The sequence below is a fragment of the Coenobita brevimanus genome, chromosome 97 (assembly GCF_032717465.1).
Source record: "Coenobita brevimanus isolate Jiangsu-jjx chromosome 97, ASM3271746v2, whole genome shotgun sequence".
Classification (NCBI taxonomy): Eukaryota; Metazoa; Arthropoda; class Malacostraca; order Decapoda; family Coenobitidae; genus Coenobita; species Coenobita brevimanus.
Genome location: NC_137050.1, coordinates 17,631,136 through 17,643,635, shown reverse-complemented (window position 1 = coordinate 17,643,635; position 12,500 = coordinate 17,631,136). Strand labels below are relative to the sequence as shown.

General features: G+C 43.4%; 1 protein-coding gene across 1 annotated transcript in view; it reads left to right on the top strand.

Moving 5' to 3' along the window:
• LOC145413616 (uncharacterized) overlaps positions 1-12,500 on the top strand; it is a 569,601-nt gene that overhangs the window by 53,939 nt on the left and 503,162 nt on the right. The window contains exon 3 of the mRNA XM_080283270.1: positions 11,195-11,318. Within this exon, the coding sequence (XP_080139396.1) occupies positions 11,195-11,318 (124 nt within the window). The remainder of the gene's footprint in view (positions 1-11,194; positions 11,319-12,500) is intronic.

The window sequence follows — 12,500 nt, the reverse complement described above, 5'->3', positions numbered from 1 at the left end:
TGGAGGAGGGAAGGATGATGCCAGGTGAAGGGTGATGGGTGAGGGAGAGGCGCGGGAAAATTTAATTGGAGCAGGAGGGTGGGGGAAGAGGGGAGGGAGGTATCAAGATACGGTTTTAGGGACTGTCAGGGAGAGGTCTGAGGAGACTGAAAGATCTTGCCACTTCCATAGGATTTTTGCCGTTGTCTTAATCATTTAACTTAATGGAATTCCTCTGAAACTGAGCAAAACCACTTGGCCTTAACTGAAACTAAATACAAAATCTTAATGCTCGACCAAAACTTTAATCGAAATAGTTTTAACATTCATGGGAAAGGGTTCAATTCCTTTGATGCATCCACTGCATGCGTCAGAGACAATCAATGATGTGAGGAGGGAGGGTGACGGTGCAGAGAGACGAGGAAGGGAGGGAGGGTATGAGTGGCGCCAGTGTTTTGCTACAAAAGCAACAAGTCACCTCCCACTGCCTCGGATTTCACCCCCCCCCCCTACCTACCTCCCTCCCCAGCTCAACTTAGAATAATGTGGTTCCCCGGCCGGCCTACCTCACCTTGCCGGCGCCACACCATTGCTGCCCGCCTGGTGAAAGTACTGTACATGATTGCAGTTTCTCGGTCGAGGGTGTACTCCTACCCTTTGGTACCAGCTCCTTAATAAGGACTAGTTGGTCTGTTGCAGTCACCAATTTTCATCTACTCATTCTTTTATACGTAAGGAATTTTGGGTTATTAAAGCGAAATTCCATCCGGTTTTATGAAATATTGTTGATTGGCAAGACCTAAGTTTTAATCGTTTCTAGATCTCATAAAAGAGCAATTAACATCCATTGTACTTTTGTTATGTATTTCTCTGTCCGTGCCGTTGTTGCTTATAAGCTCGTATGGTTCTCTTGATCTAGGTATGGTTATTGTTTAGTGCGTATGTATGTCGTATGAGTTCGTTCACTTACTGTTTTTGTATGGATGTTTATAATCAGTGTATGTATTTTGTTTATGCAGTTAGCAGTTAACACATCCTGGTGTTTCCCCTGCTACTTTCACCATGAAAATCAGCATCCAACCTCATGGATCCGCATCAACCACAGTGATCGCTTGGATTTGGCTACAGATGTGCGTAATTTGTTTTAGATTTACTAGGCTGTATTTCAGAGTCCAGGAAGAGTAGATCAGGAGAGGCGACATGCGTAACAGTACAGTATGTGAATGTAGTCTCAAGGCTTCCCCAAGGCGAGTCGTGGGGGCAGTGCACTCTCGCCTTGCCGTGTCTGCTGTCTACGCCTTATTTGTTGACTCCCCGTTCCCCCTCCCCCCATCCCCTCCCCCTCCCTCCCTCTCCTCTCTCTCTCTCTCTCTCTCTCTCTCTCTCTCTCTCTCTCTCTCTCTCTCTCTCTCTCTCTCCCTTTTCCCCACTCACCTTTCTCCCCTTTCCCTCCTCTTTCCACCATTCCCTCCCCTTTCCCTCCTCTTCTCCACCTTTCCCCTCCCCTCTCCCCTTTTCCCTCCTCTTTCCCCCCCGACCTCCTCTTCTCACTTCCTGTCTCTCACCACATTTCCTCACAATTTCTTATTTATTCTTTGTCTTTACTTCTTATGTTGTCCTTCTTGAAATCTACTTCCTCCAAACTGTTCATTGTCTTCCCTTTCCTTCCTCATGTTGTCTTCCAAATTCTCTTACTCTCCGTCTTCACGTTTTCCTCCCAGTTCTTTCCTTCCATCAACATTTCCTCCTTACTTTTCCCCCCTCCCACATTTCCATAATTTTTCCTTCCCCTCGCGTTTTCCGTATTTTTCATTTCACCCGCATTTTCCTCCTTCCATTCTCCTTCCACCCCCCCTCCTTGTCACTTTTCCCTTCCTCTCTCTTCTCTCTAAATTTTCCCCTCTTTCTCTCTTCCCCCTCTTCTTCCAGATATTCTACTTGCGTTCTGTATCTCCAGTCCTTTTACTCTTCTTGAACCATAGTCACTTTTCTCCATACTCCTCCTCCTTCTTACACCTCTTCCTCCTGACTTACTCCTACTCCTCCTTGCTTCTCTTTCTCCTTACTCCTCCTCCTCCATATTCATATTCCCTACTCCTCATACTCATTTCTTCTCTTACTCTATTTTTCTCTTACTCCATACTCCCCATATTCCTCAAGTGATAGGTGGTTGCAGCCATCATCCACTCTCTTGATGTTCTGGTGGCAACCATCATTCACTCTCTTGATGTACTGGTGGCAACCATCATCCACTCTCTTGATGTTCTGGTGGCAACCATCATTCACTCTCTTGATGTACTGGTGGCAACCATCATCCACTCTCTTGATGTACTGGTGGCAGCCATCATCCACTCTCCTAATGTACTGGTGGCAACCATCATTCACTCTCCTGATGTACTGGTGGCAACCATCATTCACTCTCCTGATGTACTGGTGGCAACCATCATCCACTTTCTTGATAAAAGAGCAATTAACATCCATCCATCATCCACTCTCTTGATGTACTGGTGGCAGCCATCATCCACTCTCTTGATGTATTTCTCCCTATTTCATCCTTCGCCATTATCACTATTTCTGTGTGCCCCCTGCCCCCCCTATTTCTCCTTTTCTTTCCTGTCACTTCTTATTACTCTTTTTCCACTTCAGGTGACTGCCGTGAGTCACCTGTAATTCAGGAAACCGTTTACAACGCTGGGTGATAACCATATAACCAGATCACGGGGTGAAGTGGAGCCTACTATGGTGCTCCTGTTAACTGCGTGGAGAGATGTAAATGAGGCATCCATCCAGGAACCAAACCTTCACACTTTTCCATACCCCTCGCTACAGCGAGTCACTGACAGTTGCAAGGAAACATCTGTTCATTGCACGGGACAGTCCTGCAAGGGGCGATTTCTTGCATACGGTTGAAGTGTCTGCTTAGCCAGACACATTGGGGTTGATAACATTGTCATCCTTCTTCCTCGTAACGTTTCTTCTTCCTTGCATCCCGTACTCCTTTCTCGTCTTCCTCCTCTTCCTCCATAATCTGTCTCTGTGCTCTTAGTCATCATCATACCTCTTTGTTTCCTGTCTCTTGTCACCATTCACCTGTTCTTTGTCTTTTGTTCCCCTCCCCCTCTTTCTCTTTTGACCTTTCTTACAGTTTGTGTGTGTGTGTGTGTGTGTGTGTGTGTGTGTGTGTGTGCGCGCGTGCGTGCGAGAGAGAGAGAGAGAGAGAGAGAGAGAGAGAGGGAGAGAGAATGTGCGTGTATATGTGCGTGCGCACTGGCTGTTTTTAAACACCATCTTGCTCCATTTGTTTCGTCCTCCGTTATCCTTTGCTGTGTCTTCGCTTTTATATTCCATTCTTCTTTTACCTCCGATTTTCTCTTTTCATCTCTGTCTCTTGTTTTCCTCTCTTCTCATTTCACTTTCTCTTCCTTCTTCTTCCTACTTGTCCATTCTTTTCCCCGCTGTTCTCGTTTCACATCTTTTTCCCAATTTTTCTTCTTCTTACCTGTTGCCATCATTTTGCTCGTCATTTCCTCCCTACATTTTCCTTCTTTCAGTTCCTCTTCTGCTCGCCTTCCTCTTTTTGGATTTCCATTCTTTCCGCAGATTCCGTCCCTCTCAGATCTCCCACTTTCCTCTTAAATCTCCTCCTCTTTCCTCAGATCTCATCTCTTCCCCTTCCTGTCGTCTTCCTCATCCTCTTCTCTCCGCCACTCTTTCCCTCCTTTCTTTCTCTCATGCTTTTCTTGGCTTTTCTCTCGGTCCTGTGTGTGTCTGTTTATCTAACCTTGTAATTGTTTTAACCCTACAGTATTCCCCCTCCCTCCCTCCCTCTCTCTCTCTCTCTCTCTCTCTCTCTCCCTTGTCTTCCACCTTTTCATTCCTTCTCTGTCGGTCTCCGTTCACTTTCTTCCTTTCTGTCTTTTCTCTCCTCACTTTATCTTGCATCCTCACTTCTTTCTCCTTTTCCTTTCCCTTTTCCATTATCCTCCTTTCGCTGTCTCATCCCTTCGTTTGTCTTCCGACCAATCTTAAATTCATTTCCACCTCTCCATTCCCCTCCATACCTCTTCCCTTCTCTAGTTTTCCTATTTCCATTCGTCTTTGCACCACTTCCCTTCTCCATTTTTTTTCTTTCTTCCATTAACTTCTCTTCTCTGTTGATTCCTTTCTTACTTTCTGTCTCGACCTTTTTCTACCTGCATTTTTACCTTTTCCTTCCTCCCTCCACCTTTCTTCCCGTTCTTCATTTTTTTTCCCTTTTCATCTTCATTTCGTCCCTTCATATATTTCTCTCTTCCTCCCTCCCTCCACCATTCTTCCCTTCGCCTTTCCCCCCACCCCCACCCTTCCTCCATCCCTTGCAGTCTTCCTCTTTCCAGTTTCCCTCTCCCTCTCTCTACCTATCTTCGCCTCTCCATTTTTCTCTCTCTCCCATCCCCTCACTACTCTTCCGGTCTCAGTTTTTCCCTCTCACCTTTCCATCCTTCCTCCCCTACTGCTCTCCCCATGAATATTTTTTCCTTTACACTCCTCTCTCCACTCTCCTCCCTTCATTTTCACTCCTTTCTTCCCCCCACCTCTTCCTTTCTTCATTTTTCCTATTCGTCTTTTACCCTACCCATTTCTCCAGCATCATTTTTTCGTTTTCCTCTCTCCCCTCCTGTCTCAACCTCTCTTCGCGTCATTTGCCCCTCTTCCCTTCTCCACTTCATCCTTTGTCCAACGTCTTAATATTTTCCACCCCATCTTTCCCCTTTCCCTCTCTTCCTTATAATGTCTTCACCTCTCTTTGCATCTTCACTTTTCCCCCCTCCCTTCTCCAACTCCTTTACCCACCAATTTTCCCTCTTCCATATTCTATTTTTCAATATTCCTTTCACCCACATTTTCCTTCCATGTTTTCTCCTCCGTATTTTCCCTCTCCTTATCTCCCTGGTATGGAGTGTGAGAATTGGTGGATGAGGGGAAAGTTGTGTTACCAGCAGCCTTTTCACCCACCCACCCTTGCCACACCACTACAGTCGGCCCCGTCAGTACCAGGACGACCATATCCTTCTTTCAGCTTCATCTCTCCCTATTTTCGTCCATACACCCTTTTCCCTCTTGATTTTTACCCCCTTACTCGTCTCTACTCACCTTTTCCCAACTTTCTTCTCCATTCTTACGTCGTTTCTTTCTCCTGCTTCATTTTTTCACTAAGCCTAAAAACGACCTCTGTAGCTGGCAGGGTTGTTCACAAATATGACGAGTTTTTTACCACCAGACTACTTTATCTAGATTAAAAAGGCCAATTCGGCATTACTTCTGTCGCTCCGATGATAAATTTATATTGTTATTGTTACCACCACACGGTTTAAATGTGCTGGAAAGACTTTTCGAATTGGAGTAGTTAAACAATCCTGATATACTCCTTCAATGCTAGAGATCTGTTCCGAGTTAAATCGTTTGTTAAACTTAAAAATAAAAAGTCATTGGACTGAAGGAGTGAGGGGCTAAATGCACTGGCTGGAATGCAAGTTGTCATATAGTGTCTTGAATTTTAGCCAATCTAAAAACAGATGTATAAGGAAAAGATGTGTGTCCTTTGTTGACATTGAACCGGTAGGTGCTGAGATTTTGCATGCGTTGTTATAGGCAGTAGAGTTGTTAGTGTTCTGTAGATCGAGTCTTGTAGATTTATTTTTTGAATGATACATGGTTGTTGCTATGTTGATATTTGCTGTTCGGTAAAATATATCAGTTATTTAGGTGTATTGAACATTTTGAGAGTATTGTTGCGTAAATGGTTTGTGAAATTTTGTTTGAGGCGATACTGTGAGTTGGTTGTTGGTTGTCTGAGACTTTTTTTTTTTTTTTACTAGAATGTAATCATCATGTAACATTACATTTCATTCTTTTTCCTTGCATGGAACAAGGGGCTTGAGTGGTATTGAATATTTCGTATTATTTGCTTTTGTTGGTTACCAGTATAATTATTTTGATGGAGTCTTACGAAACTCTGGCATTGTCTTTTAACGAGGTGTTTTTCGTTGGGGAGGGGGGTGGTTGTGGTGGTGTAGTGACATTATTGAAGTAGGACCACCAGTGGCAGTTATTTTCTAATGCCATATACAGCAACACATTGTATTTTCGTGTGTGTGTGTGTGTGTGTGTGTGTGTTTGTGTGTGTGTGTGTGTGTGTGTGAAGGAGGGGGCGGGAAATATGTTCGTGTGGAGAAGCTATTGTGTGTGGAGGGGGAAGGGGTGGATACATGTTCGTATGTTGTTTGTGTACGTAAAATTATGAACTTGATACATTATTTAGGATTCAGGAATGACAGTAATAATAAGAAACCAGTGTGTATAATTTGAAGGTGTTAGTGGATAAGAGCTTGGGTGAGGCAGTGTGGTCAAGATGTTATATGCATGTGCTTCATCCATCTTTGTGCTGCGCTTAAGATTGGCAAAATATAAGCAAATGATCTAAAATGTCATTATGAGAAGGCACTTAGTACATATTTAATTACTCTTATTTCTATAATGGGACGTTGTGCATTTTTTTACTTGTTAACTCTCTTGGTCGCATCTTCTCCAGTGTATTACACCTTACTCAAGCCGATTCTCTTCATCTGATATAGTCATGGATTATTTGAGTGTTAATACCGTCAATAACCCTTTTATGGTCAAGAGAACTAGTATTGTATTCCGGGTTATGGCAGACGACTTTACGCTGCTGAGATTGAGTTCTAGGATCCAAGATGTTAACCGTGTGATTGGTAGGATTACATAGCTGATGGCAGCCTGAATGAAGTATCAAAGTGCATCCATAGCAGCCAGTTGGTTAACCCTTTTCAAAGTAATAACATATTTAAAGTTCATTCCTCCTGCCTTCATGCGATTATATTCAGCGTGGAAAATGAACGTTGTGGTGGTGTAGTGGATGTGGTTGAATATGCGAATAGAAATACTGTGAGATGTTTTGGCAGTGTGGAGAGGATGGGTAATGAGAGGCTGACTAGAAGAGTTTGAGTGATGTGGAGGGGGAGACCAAGAATGAGATGGAGGGATGGAGTTGAGATACGGGAGAGGGGTGTGTGAGTTGGTGGGAGGGCATCCAAATGGCAGAGGACAGAAGGACTTGGAGGTTATTTGTTTGTGGCCACCCCTTACGGGATTAAGTCGTCTGGCAGTAGAGAGATAGATACATAGACAGAAAATATCATTATACGGGAAGGGTTACTAAATGCTGTCTCCAAGCTCTCTAGTGCGAAAAGTCTGTCCTAAGGTGAATACAATCGTCTGAAGGTAGCGAGAGTATAACAGGAAATATGTATTGGGAGTGAAGGGCCTAATCGGTTAGTTTTGTATATTTTAATTGTTAGGTTGGCCGTATCTTTTAAAAAATCACCTGGCGTTAACCTTATTAAAATAGGTAGAGTGTGCCAGTACCAGTGAAATTGTCGATAATGTACCTTTGGATATCTTTCTTTTATAAATCCACTGATGAAGAGAAAATGCTAACGGGAAGAACTAGAAAGCACCCAGAGAACGCATACCTCCGCCAATGCCATTGCCTAAAAGAGGATCCGGATCCGAATCCTCCCCCAAATTAATCAATTCCTTCTTGGCCCATGGACCACCCTTCCAAAAAATTTCAGTAAAATTCGTAGATAACTTTTGGAGATGTGCGGGATACTTCGGGTCCGGATCTGCCCCCAAATTTAATCACTTCTCCCTTGGCCCATGGCCCACTCTTCCACAAAGTTTCGTCATTGAGAACTTTTGCAGATATCGTTTAGGCAAACAGACAGACAAACATAGGTGAATACATAACCTCCTCCAACTTCGTTGGTGGAGGCGATGGCATAAAAGATAGACACGTAAAAAGAAAACAGTAGGGAAAAAAGAGGGGGGGGGTAAAGCTAAGGGAAGATGACAACATACGAAAGAAAATAGCAGCGATGAGAACTGACCCTTAAGAAATGTCATAAAAAAAAAAACGACGACGATAACTAAAAAACACTGTGGCAAGAACAAAAACTATAAGTGACGACACATACAAGCAAATGATAGCAAGGAAAACAGGCGCCTAAGGGGGGAAAAAAGTGGACAACCTTGAACACAAGCCGGTGTTCACGTGCTTGCATTGATTTCTCCACCCGGGAGAATGTGTGGTGCTACCAGTGTGGGTGACTGGTTGAGGACTGGGAATGTGTTGTTGGTGGCATAAGAGATTGTCATTCAGAGATCTCACGCTTTTACACCATACCCTATGAAACTTTCCAGTCGGAGAGTGGTTATGAAGCTGATTAAATCTGCCTGGTAGTGACATAAAAATTAAATGAGGAAGACATTAGACATAACAGGTTGTTATGGAACCCCCGTCACCTTCCCCTTACTCTTACCCTGGCGCCTGTTCACCTGACCACACCCAGGCAGGGGAGGGAGGGAGTGGCGAGAGGGGTAAGACGGGGCTTTACCTGGAAGGGAGTCCACTTTTCCTCACCTCAATCATCCCCCACCCTGACTGTAGCCTCATCCCATCCATCACTCACTGTTTCTACAACCTCAGACAAACCACATCTTACGATATGAAAAAAAAAAAAAAAAAAAAAAAAAAAAAATGGGGGGATTGAAAGAATAAGGAAGGGATTTGAAGAAAAAGTGTACGGCTCCTCATTTTAAGCGTATGGGATAGCATTTTCCTAGGGGAAGCAGAAATTGACCGGGAAATCTTTGGTTGACCTGAATTCTCCCTACGCACCCGTAATTTGGTCTTACAAGAAAAAGTTCCATATGACAGGCCATTTCCAAATCGAAGCTGAAATTGTGGTATTGCAGTTTATGAAAAATAAGCTCACATTCAAATTACATGTAAGCAGAGTTGTCACTCAGCTTATGTACAGTGCATAATATTAAAGAAAAATTGAACTTTCAAAAACGATTTCTCTAGCCTAAAAACGTATAACTACCCAGTCTTGTGAGGGCTGCCGTCCCACCACCCAGTCTTTCTCATAAACCCGTGCCCTCACCCTGATAACACTTTACTCGTACAATCGGATGAGTGTGCGAGGAGGAGAGGTTTGGAAATCGGTGAGGCTAGGGGACTGACCAGAGATCGAGCTGGCCGGATGAATATTGTGAGGAGAAGCGTTTTTAACATGACAGCGTCCGGATTGACTCTATCCGGTACGTTTAGATGAAGCTACAGAACGTGGTGAATGTTTTTGGCGTATCAGATAGAGCCAGGATTCCGGGGGCTTGAATGGTGAGTGAATGGAAGCCTGGTCCATTGGATTGGGCAAATTTGGGCTGTCTGAACGTTGCTACTACTCACCCTGCCCTAGGGTGGTAAAGGAGGTCCGGATGATGATGATGATGATTTCCCTCATCTCTGTTTTCACTTGTCTCTAACTCTTGCCATGCATCACCCATATTGTCCCTCCCATCAGCATGCATCATCTTTACCATCACTCATCTTTAATCATATCCTTACGCTCACTCGTATCCTAGACCTCACTTGTATCCTCACCCTCACTCATATCCTTACTCTTAACATCCGTCACCTTTATATTCTTCTTTATTTCCTTACCCTTCAGTGTGCTTGCCGGCTGCCCGTAGTTCTACACCTCACCTCTGCCGTAGCGGGCATTGCGTCTCACTTTGTGCCATAATATACTCACTCCAAGGACTTTCACTTCTGACATTTTCTACACACACACACACACACACACACACACACACACACACACACACAAACTACCATTTATGCAAACATGGCATAACAGATGTTCAAAACCCCATCGGGAACCCTTCACTTTCGTGGTTGCAACCGCGAATCACGTATAGTTTCCGCGAATTACTGATCTTTCAACTGTTAGATGATGTTACCGCGTGTTATGTATAATTCGCAGTTATGAAATGCGCGATTTAACTGGACCTTGCGATTTAGGAGATTCCAGTTCGTAGTACGTAAATGTTGGCAGTATTTTGAAGGGTTCTTTAAGGGTGAAGAGGACCTTGCAAAATAGCGTTCTGCATACATCATAATTATGGGAGTGAAACTAGGACTGAGAAGGAGAAATTACTTTTTTTTTTTTTTTTTTTTTTTTAAGAACAGCTGCAGACACAAGTAAAATGACCGATATGGCATTGTAATAGGTAAATTTGCGAAGGCTTCCGGACTAAAAGGGATATAGGAGTTAGATGTTGCATTGCTGAATGGATGATCTTCACTGATAGTGTGGATGTGACTAAAAAGAAAAATGCACAGAAGATAGACTGCCAGTGAAAGTTTGGAATGTAAGATTAAGTGTATTGTTGTAACAGTGTATTATTAAGAAAACAGGAAGAGACTCTGATTAATTACAGAGTAGCACGTAAGGGCAGAGAAGCCAGGAGGTGATCTGTCGCTGCCATCTACAGAAAAGAGTTCCCAGGAGGGAGCAAGGCATTGGGAGCGATTTTGTTTCTTTTCAGTAATAACGTTTTTGTTTGTTTTGTACTTATCTGGAAGCACACTACTTGGTCGTATGAGTGCTGGGAACCTCATAACGTATAGCAATGTCGTCTAACGTTAGACTGCAATTTTAAAAAATCAGGCTCCTAACATTCACTCTTAGTTGAATTAAATCAACTAATATTAACTAGAATAGAAAGAAAGAGTTGTCCCGACCGTGCGAGGGCTGATGGAGACTTAAAACTTAGGCTTCTGTGACTCGCTCTTAGTTAAATAAAATCGTCTGACGTTAGCTGGAATAGAATAGTAGAATTGTCCAGACCATGAAAAGTTTAATATGAGGTACTCATACTCAACTCGTGAACGAGTGATATGACAGTGATGGTGTTGAATTCCATCAATGAATGTGAAGATGGTGTGATATAGCGCAGTATAGTTATAATGTATCCACTGACACGAGCATATACAGTAGAAGTGTAACGGAAATATAATATTCTATATGCAGTGAACCTACAACTCTTAGTTTTATGGTTTTTGCTTTACATACCGAAATTCATGCATGATGAGCTGAAAGTTTACATCTAGAAAAATGCCTGAACCCCAGTTTTCTTAGTACCAAGAGGTTGATGACCAGATACGTCAGCATGACCTCAGTGTTTACGGATTCAATTTAGATGGTGCCTGAGAGCGTGCAGCATGAACAGCCTTCGTCAGGTGAACAAGCCTGACACATTCAAGCATTCTGTAAGCATTGTCTGAGCTTCACTGTTTGTGTTGCAGGGAGGAGGGAGTGAAGCTGCCTGAACCTGGCCGCTATGCTACCGGGATCTTCTTCCTGGACGCCGCCCACCGCGAAGAGAGTGAGATGCTCTTCAGCGAGTTCGCTGCCTCCATGGGCCTCAAGGTCAGTTACTCTACAGTACTTCACCCCTCCCCACCTCATCCCATCTCATTACCATACCTCGCCTCACTGGTCACTGTGCCTCACATCACCAATCACGCTGCTTCACCTCGCCTCATCACTCATTACCTTATCTCATCTTTCATCTCTGATTACCTTAGCTCATCTCTTCCCTCGTTATCTTACCTTATGTCACACTGCCTCTCCTCACACCATATGCCAGTCATAATACTCCACTGCACCTTTAATGACCGTATTATATAATGATCATCATAATCAGTATTACCTTTCCCACTTAAGTATAAAGTGAGATAGGATCCATGAACAAGTAAGGAGAAAGTACAAAAGTGGGAAAATTTTAAACATCTTGCTTAGTGATATGGGCCGCACAATCATACCCCCGGAATCATCTCACAGATCTAACCATCTGGACACGTGTGCGTGTGTGTAGAGGGGGGGAGGGTCAATCAGTCAGTCAGACCGATTAGCAGAAAAAAAAAAAAAAAAAGGTGCCAAGTCTCTGCAATGCATTACTTCGTACGTACTTTATTCAGCCAACTACATCACTTGTCAATTCCTTAGCCTCGTCACCTTCCCCTCTCTGTCACACAGTCATTTACCATATCCATCCACCTTCTCGTCCTGCCACACCTCCCTATCAAGTATACATAGCAAAAGAAAAATATATGTACACATTTAGTGTCATAAGGTATGACACAATTGACGAAAAGGTAAGAACTGCTCATTGTTCATGTCTCGTAATGGTAATCGTGATTAATTTTGATGTTATGTGGATTTTACGTTGACTCGGTTTGTCTGAAGCCAAGTTTAATGAAAGTGTAAGTAAACTGCAAACCCAATGAGACGTGCGTGTCATACAAGTCAGACAAAATGCCGAAAGATTTTTCAAGGTGCTCAGGCAGTTATATTTTATATTCGTAACCGAGAACTTGGGTGTCTTCTCTCGTCCGGAGGGGCTTGGATGTTCCTTCCACGTTAGTCTGGCTTTAACTACAGTAGGTGTTGGTGCAGTTCTCATGATTATCGTTACCCAGACGTTCTCCATGGGTCTGCAGAGCTGAATTGCAAATTATTTATCTTACCTCGCGGGAAGCACCGCTGAGAAGAGAGTAATTAGAAAATACTGAGCAAAAATACCGTGCTGTCAAATTTGTAGTCCATGAA